This window comes from Diadema setosum, chromosome 1, assembly GCF_964275005.1.
Source record: "Diadema setosum chromosome 1, eeDiaSeto1, whole genome shotgun sequence".
Lineage (NCBI taxonomy): Eukaryota > Metazoa > Echinodermata > Echinoidea > Diadematoida > Diadematidae > Diadema > Diadema setosum.
Genome location: NC_092685.1, coordinates 41674278 through 41689525, shown reverse-complemented (window position 1 = coordinate 41689525; position 15248 = coordinate 41674278). Strand labels below are relative to the sequence as shown.

Below are 15248 nucleotides of genomic sequence, written 5' to 3'. Positions count from 1 at the left end.
GACATAACACGTAAACTTGTCTGATTTTGAGTCTTTACCTTTAATCACAACTTCTAGTATGATGACGTCATCATATTTCAAAACCATTACATGGACTTGAAAGGCAAATGTTCAAAGTGCAACATATCTGAATTTGGGGTAATATTGAGCTTAAACAACAGAGATACGAGCAAATGAATGTCAGAAACAGTACCTCAAAAAAATCAATTCCACTTTTTTGATTTAAAATGACGATATGATGACGTCATCGCGTTTTCCTGCCAATACTGATACTTGGAATGTTATTTACAATTCATATACTTTTGTTATATGCAATAGAAATATAGGGTCAACGGACGATTTAAAGAACTATGGCGAAATAAACAAAGACATGTTTTTTCACTATATTTGCAGAAAGACGCGCACGCGGAATTTCAAATTTGACGCCAGTGCATTCCTTTGTTATGGGTCGAAATCGATCGGAAATCAATGGATATTATTACTCAAAGTATCAAGAATCCAAATCAGTCAAAAAAATTGCATTTTCATGTTGCTTACGGGCTCTGCGCGCGAAATTGCGCGGACGGACGCGCACGCGAGAAAATGTTTGAAACGCTTAAAATTGTCTGAAACTTCGAGATTTCCCATTGGGAAGTCGTTTTGAGCCTTTTAAAATTTTGACGCGCGCTTACGCGCGCGTAATGATGACCTGTGTAACTAGCGTTAAAAAGTAAGATAGAGCGTGACCTGAACTTCATGTCCACCGAAAATGATACAGAAATGACATCTAGTTATGAAGTTATGATCGATCATGTGACAAGGTCCGAAAATCACAAAATGGCGCCTAGATGACGTCATAGATATGTTACTGTCATGAAAACCTTATTGTGGCTAGATTTTGTCATGAGACATGTTGACTGAAAATGTCATGTTATTTCGTAATGTCATTCTTGAGATATTGACGACACAAAATTGTCCAGAAAGAAAGAAGAATAAAAAAAAATAAAGAGAGATTTTGACAATCACAATAGGTGATACGCTGATAGCGTATCACCTAATTAGGTGTAGTGACTCGCAAGTGAGAAAACTGCTCTGAGACACAAAAGAATATGCACACTGCATCTCTATCACAGATTTGCACTGCCAGGTAGTTCACAGCATTTTCCAGCAAGTTTGTTTTGATACAATGTAGCTGAAGTTTAACAAGCTTGGCTTATAAAAGATGGGGATTAGTGTTTTCCAGAAATAGTTTGAATGAAACAGTTGTTATGCCTTGTGTTCTTCCTGGAAAGTGATCTTCTTTTCATACCAGAGTGACTTCAAATCTTGAAACTGCAATTATCAAGGTGGTGCAGGGAAGCATTAATTCATTTGCACATTTTGATTTGATCTACAATTACAAAATATAATGAAACAACTATAAGCATGCTGCAAGAAAAGGTGGTTGGCCTACAATGTTTTGGGATTGATGCATTTTAAGATTCAATGGTGTAGGAGTATAATGTCTGATGTAGGTGCCTACATTGTAGATGCAGTTATTTTTCTGTTTAGCCCATGGACAATGTAATTGCAAGGAATCTTGTCCACAGGATAAATACACAGTAGCATCCAGTTGAATCGTGAGACGGATTCTTGCAGTGAGTAGAGATTTCCTACAGCTCTAAAGAAGACCCATGATAATTTTGCTTGCTTCATGCCACAAAAAAAAAAGAAAAAAAAAAAAAGAGGGGAGAGAATGAGAAAGGAGAGTGAAAATGCTTTGCATACTTTTCATTGTATCAATATTGATTTTTTTTTCTAACACTGGCTATTTAGTTTCAACAAATCCAAAGTAGTGTTCTTGGCGCTGCGCCAACACCAGAGGTGTACCGCAATGTGGTGAAGACAGATCAAGACTTCACTCACCCTCCCCCCCCCCCCTTCTACATATGACCGACCCCAGTCAGTTAGGGATAGGCCGTGATATCAGCAACCTACTGGCACACAACTGTATGTACAAAGGAGGGGCATGCAACATTCAGTGTGTATCACACTGAAAATATGAATTTTTAGCACATTCAAGCTGACTCGTTAAGTTCTGTATTGTAGAATTGTCAGTTAAGAAATAGCCGTAGAGTATAATAAGTGATGGCTATGTGATGTAAGAATATTATAATTATGTTAGTGTCACAACTGTAACATTTTCACACATAAACAGTAGGCCTATATTTACAGCTGTATGATATGGGAGGCTAAGAAACCACCATAAAGTTATTGATTATGAATTTTGCCCATGACATGAAATACTATCATGGATTTTCATGTATAACACAGAATCTGTGAATAAGGGGTAAATTCTTTAGTGTTTTGTTCACTGTGTTTTCAATGAAATCATTACATTCTTCTTGATGATAATATTTGACAGGGATTAATAAGAAATGATTAGATCTGATAGAGTTGAAAAGGTTTGTTAGTGCAGTATTGAGATTTGAAGAATCGATCAAGACTCAAATATAATTTTTCAATAGTAATCATGCTTCACAGTACCAAAGAAAGAGAGAGAGAAAGAGAGAGGGAGAGAGCAAGCAACCACCAGCAAACGAGCCAAGTTTGGAGAAATAAATAGCTCAGTTTGTTGAGATGATCCCTGTGGCGGTTGCTATAGCAACCTGACATTCCTTTGTTGATTGGCCGGTTTTCAAGGCTTCCAGGGTCAGTGATAGAGTGAAGGGATGGATGCATGGCAGGTGGTTCTCCCGTCGCTGGCCCAGCCATGCTCCCCTCCTCTCCTCCGCACTCCCTTCCTCTCCTCTGCACTCACATGAGGTTGGAGGATTTTCTTGAGCTTGTGATGGAGACTAACTAAAAAAAAAGAAAAAAAAAATGTGAGTGGTATTGACATTTGGCATTGATTGCCAAACTTGGACCAGATATAAATGGCAGAGCACACGTAGTGATGCGCACACTGTGGATTTAGGCTCCGTGGCAAGGATACCAAACATAGCGCAGCACAATCTCTATACCAAATGCATCGAGCAATGTGAGCTGTCAAGTGTGAGATTGAGGGTTCGGCATTGGTACTGTAGGCACTCATGATCTGAATGGATGGCCGGACTCTCTCTCTGTTTTGGCCAAACTTGGCTGCGACCAGCAAGCGGTTTACATGTAGAATGTTATTTTGTAAAAGGGACAAATAGAAACAGTCTCAGAGAAAGCAAACAAAAAGTTGGTGATTTTACATCATTTTAGAAATCTGTTTGAAATAGTTTGATAGCCTCATACTCCCGACCAGTTGCAATCTGCATGACTGTCTCCACTTAGGGGAAGTGAAAAACACAGACCTAATGTACTAGGGTGCTGTTGAAGTTATTACTATTTTTTGGGGGGGGGGTGGGCGGGGGGTGGAAGAGGTAGTTGCTGTCAACTTTGGTTTTAGCAAGTTGGTTGAATGTTAGTATGAATTCATGCATTCCTCAACCCTGTAAGTTTCCATCAAAACTTGCACAATAAAAAGTTACCATGACCTCTTCATGGGGAGTGTTTTCAGTGTTCTAGCTGTCCTATGTACGTCCATCCCTCCCCTTATCAGCAATGCATCTGAAATCCGAAAAACAAAACCCATCAATTTGCATCTATACATGAACATGCCATATTTGTAGGCCTACATGTATCCTAAAGATATTCTTGTTTGAGAATGAGATGACAATTTGTTTCAGACAGTCTGTTGACAATCTCCAATTTGTGTCAGCATCGTTTGTGTGTTTAATATAATGTATGTGCCATGTTTTTGAGTACATATTACATGTCTCATATGACTGGAGCATGATTTCATATTTTGACTGTAATATCTCTTTTCTCGAGCCCAACAACATGCATGAGAATTGGCATCTTGATCTATTCAGAGTTTGAGACTGTATGGCCAGTACCTCCAAGAAATGAGTTGTTTCTAGCAGAACTAAGGAACTACATACTGTACACTGAGGCTGTAAAACGGCTCCCAGCAATTATTAGGGTCTACAATGTACGTGCATGAAGACATTCTGATCTAGATTCCAGAAAAAAAAAAGAGAGGGGAAGAATAAAAGCACATTGCCCCCAAAGAGGGATTGTGAGCTTCAAACAGTTAGAAGGCGACAAATACCAAATACAAGAGTTTTCGAGTTGAGTGCATCTCAATGCATAATTGGTATAATACTTCTGGTGAGTTCATGCTTGCCAAATCCGCATGTTCTTTGTGGACTACAACACACGTCAAAGTGTTCATTGGGAGCTTTGCTCTCTCAGTGTGCGATTTGCAAGCTAGATTTCATATCAAAGCAGTACAAGAATCTTTGCCTATTTTCAGCCCATTTCACTCCAGGGGCCCAAGATTAAAAAGGAGACCTGGAATATTTGGGTTTTTTTTTCCTCCGCTATTCTTTTATTACTTGCCGTGGCTTTTTTCCGACCATAGTAATATTTAGTAACTTTCTATGGATGTTTAGCAGAGTGTGAAAATATACATTTTCAAGTCTGCGTCAGCATGGTTTGTTGTTGTAATATCAGACGACGTGGTCACCTGGCAAATGTCAGATTTCTTTACATCTTCTGCTCCATTCATATGACTCATGGCAGGGGCTACTAATGCTCCATTCATACTGACCGTTAGCCACAGCTTGGTTGAAACTTTTATGTTTACAATGACATTGTGCATGAAATGTACCAGTTACATACTTCCACTATGCAATACTGATATATTAACCTGCTGAGGACGAGTCCCGAATATACTCGGGCTTAATAGTTTCATGTGGAAATGAGTAGGCCTATACTGTTCTCAAAATCATATTCAGTCCTTACAACCAGAGAGTGAGGAGGAAAGATTGGGGATGGGGAATGACAAGATAATGTGACACAAGGTACATTCACAATGTCGCAGTGTGAGTACAAATACACCACAAAATACCAGGATATTTAGGGTGGAAATTCAAACTTTCCACAAAATAGGCATGCAAGATCTCAGTGTGAAATGTGTCATGAAATACCACCAATATGACGGGTGTACAAAATGTATTTTTCATGTGACCTGACGCACTTCCTGTCTTATAAAACATAATGACATTTTGTGAATGAAAATGTTTCCAGGTGAATTACTGCAGTACCTATTACCCTGGTGTATCGCCAGTGAGAACGGGATCAACAAATTACTGCAGTATTCAATACCACAGTGATATTCAGATGTGAATGCCCCCCATAGTAATCATGGATTATGTCAGCCAGAATGTTTGATATTGCACTGGCATATTGCACATTATTTGTACAGACTCTTGGGAGCCTATGGCAAGTGTTTGAAGTGAGCTGCAGGGATTAACTGTTCTCCAAGGGGAGACATTTCAGTATGAATGTGATTCTTCGGTCGTTGCCCCCCTTATATTTTTTTTTTCCTCGGCCCGAGTAGTATTTGAACATTTACAGAGTGGGTGATGACCAGGCTTGGAATCAGTTTTTGTCTTGCGCTGACACAGAACATGATATGGTGGAGAAATACTTTACCATGTATCTATTTTGCTGAAGCCTGTTTCCTCAACCAGACATGAGGGCTCATCAAGTTACAGTAGGTATGTGCCCCCTAGCCGGGGGATTCATGGGGGCAACATTGTTCAACCGACCCAGTTTGAGCATAGCAGCGCATTTCTTCATGGGTGCAGTGGTTTCTGCTTTTATTGTTCTAATGATGTGAGACTTGATGCAATACCCCGTGAAGTGTCATTGATGAGAAAAGGAAAGAGAAAAAAAATAAAAAGGGGAAAGAACTTGCTTTTTGTCACTTTGTGGTACTATAGGTGCAAAAGCGAAAGTGATGGGGGGAGGGGGAGGGGTACTATTGAACCAAAACTCCAAGGGAGATGTGTGAATTACTTTTGCACTGCCCAATTCCTGTATTCTATCCCTGTGCAGTCAAACTCCACATTTACAGGTCATACATTGCTACATGAACAGTTTGGATAGTATCCTGAATGCTAGCACACTAACCTTTATTGTATGGTCATCAGGATTGCATTTATTCAAATTCATGAAATTCTTCCATTGAGATGTTTTCATTGCAACTGATTGACAAAATTTATGTTGATGTAGGGCAATTTGTCAATCAGTTGCAGGATTGCATTTGTTATGCAGGAAGCAGCCAAACCTTCACATAAACCATGAAGTCAAATCAAGATGTTTATAATGTGTTATTAACTTATGTTGGACTGAACCACAGTGAGGACGAGATATAATTTCTGTTATCTCTTCTGCAAATGAGTCAAGTAACAAGGTGTACATGTATGCAAATCACTTAAAATATTTTGTTGATGACACTCTATTTGATAAGAGTAATTATTGTACTGATTTCATTATACATTTTGTTGGAGATGAAATAAATGACACTATAACAAAAAGAATGAGAGTATAGAAATGACTCCTGATCTTCTTTTTCATCATGTGCTGTACAGGAAGTGGTAAAAGTATGTTTGTTTGTAAGAGCGGGCAATTTTAGGAATGTGTACCAATTTGAGAAAGGTTATCATGCTGATCTTTCCTTCTAAGACTTTATCAAAAAAAGGCCCGTTCACACACAAGGGAAAAAGTGCGATTTAAAAATCGATTTTCTTATCACGATCAAAATTTCGAAATTTTTTCCAGTGTGGACAGAAAAATCTCACTAATTACCGCGATCCTTATCGCGATCCAACTCGCACTATTAGTGCGATTTTTCAGAATAATCGCGATTATTTTGCCAAGCGCCGTGTGTGTGAGGGCGATCGAGATTCGGAAATCGGTATTTTTAGTCCCATCGTTCGCAGCGCGTGCGAAACTCTATTGGGACTGCGGGGTCAGTCTTCGGTCATGCAGATTCGCGCATGCGCAGTTTGGCCACTGATCGTTCTTTCCTTGCTGTGTATGAACGGTCGAAAAAAAAAAATCGAAATTTGGATCGCGATTGAAATTTGATTTTCGTTGTTTGTGAACGGGCCTAATGTTTATAGCTCATGAATCGATGAAGAGATCTTTTGTAGCTATCTGTTCCATCATTAGTATTTTCATGTTGTCCAGCAGTAGTGATTATGACTACCAGCAGGTGCTAGTTGTAAGATAAGAGGGAGAATGTAAAATGTCTGGACTATCAGAGTGGGCTTATCTGAAGTTCAGCTGCTTCTACACATGTGGGAATCTCCTGCAACTCTTGGGCAAGCTAATATTTGACGTGACTACCAGGGACATGTCATGTACCCCTGTGTGGCAGGAAAATTGTAAAATGAAAGAGAGGGGGTAAAAAAAAATGAAAGCCATTCTCAGGTTCAGGGAGGTCATGCACCATCACCACACCCCCCCCCCCCCCCCCCCACCACCACCCTTCTCCCAAATACAAAATACACAGAGTCCGTGTCTGGGGCTAGAGGAACAAAAGACTGCCTTATGACTTGCGGTTTTGATAGGTCGGGTGGTACCCAACTCACCAGACGCTACTTCACCAGAAATTTTGCTATTTTTAGCTTGGAATTTTGCTTTCTTTTTTATAGGAATATATTCAAATTCATGTGGCAGCTCAGTTGGGGTGTTGGAATATGCCTTTGCAAATTCCAGGACAAGCGCTGAAATTTTGTTCGTTCATATTAGTGGAAAGCTGTTTCCAACTGTTCCAAGATTTGAATGCATTTTTAAAGTGATAACGGCATCAGGCAGGCAGGAATATATGGAGCTGATGAAGTCAAGTGGTATGTTACAGCTTTAATCCATGGTTTTGTCTCGGAATCTCCGTTACGAGATTCTGTTTGAATACCCGGATCAATTCGGTGTCTTCGCGCCAAATCAGTCGCATGTTTCGGAGCTTGATGTAGGGAGAATTTGCTGAAAACTCGCTTGTTCCTTCGGAATTTTGGACTCCGAGATTTTTAATTCGCGTTCAGTGTGCCATAGGCAGCACTGGACCTGGTATAGTCTTAACCACATGTGCCATATGCTAACTCTGAAAAATTAACATAGGACCTATAGTGTACTTGTATTTCACAAGGAATGGGTTAATCAAGAAGCGTATCCGAATAATGACATGATCTAGACCTGGGAGACAAATTGTGCCTGGAAATTAGTACAATTTAGTTGGTACATACTTTCTTTTGTGCCTTTAACCCTGTTGTTCACATTAATACCTTACTTATGTACCATGCCAATGGCATAATAAATATTTTTTTTTTTTTTGTTGAGGCATTAAATGACTTTGCACCTCCGTATTTAAAAGATCAATTTCAATATTGTCTTTCTAATTATTCACTCAGGTCAACCGGTAACTTAGCATTGCCAAAACCTAGGACAGAATATTGTAAAAGAACTTTTTATTATTAGGGGTGCTTTGCAATATAACAATTCCCTCCAAATTTGAAAGTTGTTTGTAGTCCTGCCTCATTTTCTAGTAAGTTAATATCATTTGTTCCAGATTTTTTATAATCCCTCCATAGTATAAGTTTATTCTTTTTGTAGCTCAGTCAATATACTTTTTTTTTCTCTGTTAATGATATACATATTTTTACAGTTTGAATCTTTTTATCTTGATATCAATTTCGTTACATGGAAGAACAGCCATGTCTTTGTAGACTGAGCTGAATGGGCTATCCTACCGTACATATTCATTGCTTATTCTCTTTCTCTTGCTTTCTTCCCCTTTTCAATATATGATGTGTTTCTATTTTTTAAACATATATTCTTCTGTTGATTATATGTTTGTGTATATTGCTTGTCAAACTTTTTTTTTTTTGGCATGAATTTACGGTGAATAAATAAATCAAATCAATCACATAAAGTGATGGTGCTTTGAGTGTTAACAGTGCTGATGACTGGTGACTGATATACATGAAGCTTGCTTTGTTCTGATTGCCACACTTCCAAAATGTGTATTATCCAGATTATGGCAGTATGCTGTATTTATCTCGTTGCCTGTATGACTTTGATATTTGAATGAGTATTGATATTTGAATTTAGATTCTGAAAATATATAAAAGAATACTACAATATAGGGGCCTACTCAATATTCAGGATTTTTTTGGGCACCGAAGGGTTCTACAAACATTTTTGTCTCCTTGCCGTGAGCATCTATACTCTAATATCCACTGTCTGGCAAGTAAAATAAATGGGGGCTTTCCCTGAATGCCCTGCACTAAACTGTGGAAAACTTCTCTGTGTATCTGTTCTGCTCAGCTGATGGGACTCAGATTTTGCTGTTTTCTGTTGAGGCAGGATTTGTGTTATTAGATACAGAAATTGTCTTGTTGTTTATTCGTTACTGCCACTAAATTACAAGTGAGTAGAGAGCACCAGGATTATTTCCTATGTCACTAAGCTTTTATTGCTCATGTTTCGATATTTTTTCTTTACAGGTGATGATAATTGAAAAGACTCCCACTTGGATTGAGATGTGAATGCACCATCAAAATTGGCACCAACAGATGCAGAGGTTCTCCACCACTTACACCAGAAAGTGTGGCAAGTTACAGAGCACCCACTACCATTCTCGCTTCCAGGTGAACTCTGTGGATTTCTTTTCCCCCTTGTTGTCAACACTAAGAGTAAGAAACTGTGGGTTACGTCAACCGATGAATTGAAGACGATCCCGAAACTGCGGGAGGCGGCAATTTTTTCCCCCCACTGGGTACCACCGCCATCATCTATAGTGTGTTGCCAGGGCGTGGTCTGCGTGGTGGTAGGCGGGTGGGGCTCTCCTCTGCCCTCACCATGCCCATTTGGGGTGGAGGAGGAGGAGGAGCCAGTGGCATGGCATCAGGTGCGGCGGGTGTTGCCGGGAGCACCAAAGGCCTTCATCAGAACAGCAACCAGCGGTCAGTCTGTGTCAAACTCTGGGATGGTCAGCTACAACTCAATGTTGAGGTGAGTGATTGATTGAGAAAAAAAATCATGCAGTTATGAAGGATATCTGAATGAAGTGTGATCATGCATAAGATTATTTTCATACATAGTCCACAATCAAATGTTTGAACAAATTTGTTGAATCTGAAGCAATTTTTGAGAGAAATTCTTACATTTCTTTTTTAATTGCTGATATGGGAATGTCCATAAATCATATTAGTTTGTAAAAGTACAGCATTCGAAAGGAACCCCCCAAACAACAACAACAAACAAACAAACTTGTGACAACCATTCAGTCTAAAGTTCTTGACATCTGTCAACATGAATTTTTTTTTTTTTTTAAAACAAAACATTGATTGCCACTGGCAATTTGCGAACATTTCATGCCCAAATGTTTCTGGTTTTACAGCATTCGTATATCATCTATTTTGCACAAACTATTGTTGTATATATCAAATGTTTGTAAACATGCATATTTGGAGTATCACTTTGAAGAAGATGTGTGCTGTATAAGGATACTCAAACAAAATGGGAGGGAAAATGTGAGAAAGGTTGGTCAAGAAGGTCTTCACACCGATGTGGTCTCTCAAGGAAGGCGGAATGTGTTGCAGGTGGCTGTAATTGGTGTTAAATCCTGAGCACTCAATCCTCGCCCTTCTTCTCAGCCAGTCATCTGCCATTGGACCTGGCATCGGTGCACACTGGAGATACCCTCTGGCAGCAACCACATTCCCATTTCTGCATCGTCCCCATGATTTATGCGCGATTTTATGTCACGTATTAAATGCCAGTGGTGCATCGCCTCTGAATTATGGCGCTGCCCCCAAAATCCTGCCTCTAGTCATCTTTAAGATGGGGTAAGGGACCCGTAACAATTTGGAGGCAAGGTGATCAATTAGGAGTGCGCTCCCAAGAGTATAAAACTTGCTTGTGAAATGAAATGGATTTCATGCCATATAGGAGACAAGTTACAATCTATGCTTATTGACCTAAAAAAAACAACAACAATAAACTCCCCCCCCCAAAAAAAAAACAAAAAAAAAACAAAAACAAAAACACAAAAACCCCAAAAAACAAGCGAAGCATAAGACTAGAGCAGTTTACATATTTTGAACAGCTCATCCATGGAGAAATCATGTTGTCAGATGCAGATCTCACCACTTCCATCTCATCATGTAGGTTGTGTTGACATCATGCTGTATTGCAATGCTCTATTAATGGCAAGCCTGTGTAAAAAACAAACAAACAACAACAACACACGCACACATACACACAAGTCTGCTAGTGTGTGTAAAATTTTAAGACCGGTGCTGGCATATACTTTTCAGGAATGTTTTTATTGTCATGAATTTTGACACCCGATAAATACATGAAATGGCAAAAGAAGAAAATTTATAAAATTATTGCCGCCTTCTGTAACACATTGCACTATCCATTGTTTCCTGAGCTGGCAAATTGCAAGGTTTTCTCTTGAAAAAGGGATGCTACTTATTTCTTATGCTATTGGTATATATTTCTGGATTGTGTACTCTCAACTTGACAGTGTAAATCCATATTCGCAAAATATTGCTCTTGTGAAATACATGTAGATGCATGTGCATCACTTTCTGAACAGAAATGGTACCTGGAAGAAGAAGAGAAGCAGGATTTCAGTTTACAATAGTGTTTTCCAACCCTCTCCCAGCCTTTTTATTGGTGCTTCCAAACACAGAATTCAGCTGTTGACAAACTACTCCCCCCCCCCTGTACAAGAATGTTTTTAGAAAAGGATGAGAAATATTTACGTGAAGGCCTCTGCTTCCAGGCCCCCCATCTTCTGAATGTTTGGTTTTGAAATGTTCATAAATCTGTTTGGTGTCCTGTTTCAAAGAAGTACCGATGATGCTGATATGTGCACGTAGATACGTTGTATATGATCTAGCCCAAAACCCTTCCATAGCCAAAGGCCAAACTCGCATTGTGTGCATGAACGGGGAACTCTTAGAGCAGAACGTCATACTGGAAATGGATACTGTTCATTAGATTTAGTGTATCCGCTGCCATCATAATGGAGCATTTCCACAAATGTTGGTCCAGGCAGTTGCCCAGTTATTTGTCTTTAAGAAACATTCTGTTATTTGTCCAAAATTATATTGATGATAGAATAAGTATATATATTTTTTTTCAATAAGAAATATCCTTATCACCGTTCCTCATAAAGAGAAAACCATGTGTCTGCGTGATCATTTCATCTAATTTGCTGAAGATGGTACAGGATATTGGAATGGTATGCTCCAGGGCTTCTCTCAGAATACCAACAAATTTAGCGGCAAGATGCGTAGGCATTGTGTAGATATGTGTTTGTGTTGTAATGAATAACAGCATGTCTCCTGCAATGCACTTGCCCCAACTTGAAGAAAATGCAGTTTGATTTGCCAAGGAATGCCATGCATTTGCTAACCATTACATCACTTGAACTACAAAGCCTTCATCCATCATCTGTAGCTTTGTAGGAGACTCTTGCCAAGTCATTTTCGTATTCTCATTTCATAGAGACCGATATAACTACGTGGGGATAAGAATCATCAAGTTCATAAAATATGAATGTCACCAGCAACATGTTTATACATGTTGGAAGGTACTCCAGAATGGAAGTTTGATGTGATTCTACCAGACAAGTTTATAAACATAGCCATTGACATACATTTTTTTTTTCTATCTTCTTGTCCTTTCTTCCACACACATGTAAGCATCTTCTGTAATGAAAGAATGTTGGTTGCCTCACTCCGTTCCTCACCTTGGCACCAAAGTGGTTGACCCTATCATAAATCTGTCTTGTGTGCCCTGCCAGGAGAGAGAGGCAAATACTTGACCCTCTACTATCTCTAGATTTTCTCCCACATTCCTGCCAAACCCCTGCAGGGAAGAGGAAGAGAGAGGGAGAAAGAGATTATGGAGAAAGAGAGGGAGAGAGATTATAAAGGTATATATTTCATATGTTTCAGGTTGAGGAGTATTGGTGTAGTTTGGCCTGGGAGTGCGTAGTAACCTTGAAATTGAAAGAGGGAATTCCTCCTCTAGAAGAAAATGGAAGTGGCCATACCAAGGAAGTACTAGGCGAGCTCGCCTAGTACCTCCTTGGCCATACTCTGTACTTGCAAAGATTATAATGGAAGAGGAGTGAGGGTGGGGGTGGGGGGTAACGAGGGGGGGGGGGGGGCAGTAATAGTAGGGAAAGTGAAGGGGAATGAATGAAACAACATACACAATAAGCCTATCATGATTCCATGTTTGCTTGGTGGGTGATATGTGGGATCAAATTACAGATGTCATACACGATTAGACTCATTTGCTCTTGACAGGGGGGCGGGGGTAGGGGACTGGTCTACAACAGAACCGGTATTTTATTTAGACAGAGGCAGTGAAGTAGAATCTATATAGATCTGTGGAAATATGAGATGTTGTCAGGTCTGGAATGTCTGGGGTTTATTTGATTTGACATGCTATGTATGATGGGCTATAATCAAGCATTGCCATCCAGCCCAGAGTAGTGACTCTGTACAGGAGGCAAAAGAAATGCTGGAACATCCGGGTTTCCAGGAACTGTCTCCAGTGAGCCAAAGTTACTATGGCCAATCAGCGTAGGATTCAGGGCCTATATATTTACTTCTACTTGTCAGTTTGTTCCTTTGTGTAGCAATCCTGTTTATATGTGTAGGCCTACATGTTCAAGTGTGCTTTTTACATTATATTTTTGATGACATCCAAGTAAAAAATGAAGGACAGAAGACAAGACTCTGAATGAATTGATGAGATTCCTGCACAGTGTTTTTTAATTGAAAGTGTTGGACATGCCACCGTGGATCATCCTTTTCCAGTGTCTTTTGTATCACCGCCTCTGATACAACTAAATTTCTTGTTATCATAATTGACAATAGATTAGGTGATCAGGTAGGCCTATAGAGTGTAGGGCTTACATGACGTATGTCTGGCATGTGTGTTTGATATTACCATTCCATTATTCTAATTTTATTACCATTCACTTTACTCTAATTTTACTGAAGACCTTTTTCTGAAGACTGTAAATTATGAGAAAATCAAAATTTATATTTTTTTTTTCTCTGATTTTTACGACAAACTTTTACATTGGGGTCCTGTTCAGGCCACTATTAAATTTTTCAAGTCTGAAATTTTGGTGGCGGGGGAAAAGAAATATAGTGGCCCGAAATTACCTGAATCATAGCAATCTGTTTTGAATAGTAGGCGCCCAATCTTGCCACCAAAAGATAGTCTTTGTGGAAAGTAGGTGGCTGACATCAATCTTAAGCTGTCCAGGGCCACTACTCATGTCAAGCCCTGGTATGTGGAATCTGCCTCCTCTGAATGCAAGCTCGTTGAGATGTTGGAAAAGATCCCCCCCCCCCATAAAAAAGGAGGTGGGAGATACATATGATCACTGTACCCCAATAGAGATTATTATATGTACATCCCTGTGCCACATTGCATTATGAAACCAGGACATATGGTGGGCTACAAATATGTGAAACCTTGTGTTCTAATTTCATGATTTTCAATTGTAGACCTACATGTAAGGAGGGTGGGGAGTGAAACTAATTTTGGTATGGCGGCACAGGGTTGCTTTAGAGGGGATCAGATTAAATGAAGTCTTCTTCAGGAGGAGGAGGTGAGCGAAATCTGCCAGGGTTTTGAAATAGTTTGAGCTTTACTCATTCCTGTCGCCTCCGAGATTAAGAGATGCAGTCATTTTGGTATATATTTGAGAGTGGTCAGAAAGAGAGCTTTCGACATATCGGGTCTAAAATAACCATAATCAGATCTGATTAAGCAGGTCATGGAGAAAAGACGATCAAATCTCACCGAAGGTTAGTCAACAACATCGATGGCAAGTGTTATGAATGACTCAAAGATGTAAACTGGTAGCTCTTCAAAGCTATGGAATTAGTGATCGAATAGTTGTCAGTCTCTTGGACAGGGCTTAAAGCTGCCATTTTTTTTTTTTTTTTTTTTTTGGGGGGGGGGGGGAGCGGGAAAAGCATTGAGTTGTAGAATTATATTGTTGAGACAAATCCTGGCATTTGATCCACAGAAGCTGTGTTAGTAGTTTACCATCTCACTGCATCATCAATGCTTAAGTCAATCAAGTGGTTGTTAATCTATATTCTGCATTAGTGATAATAACAACAACAACAACAACAAAATATATTGGAGTTCGTTCCCTGTATACACTGGTGTCTGTAAATATGACCTAGTCCAGCTATGACCCTTATTGAAAATGATTAAATGAATTTGGTATAGCCCACTTCCCATTTCTCAGTTATGTGTTTTCCTTTGCCAAACCCTGGTATTGGGGGGAAGGGAGGGGGGGGGGGGTGTGATATGTAATCTAATAAAAGGCTGGAAAGAAAATGGCCAGAGTA

General features: G+C 39.5%; 1 protein-coding gene across 1 annotated transcript in view; it reads left to right on the top strand.

Moving 5' to 3' along the window:
- The window catches only part of LOC140237093 (uncharacterized), a 65741-nt gene that overhangs the window by 13154 nt on the left and 37339 nt on the right, over positions 1-15248 (top strand). Inside the window, 1 exon segment of the mRNA XM_072317067.1 lies at positions 9345-9852. Coding sequence (XP_072173168.1) covers positions 9700-9852 — 153 coding nt within the window. The 5' untranslated portion in view covers positions 9345-9699.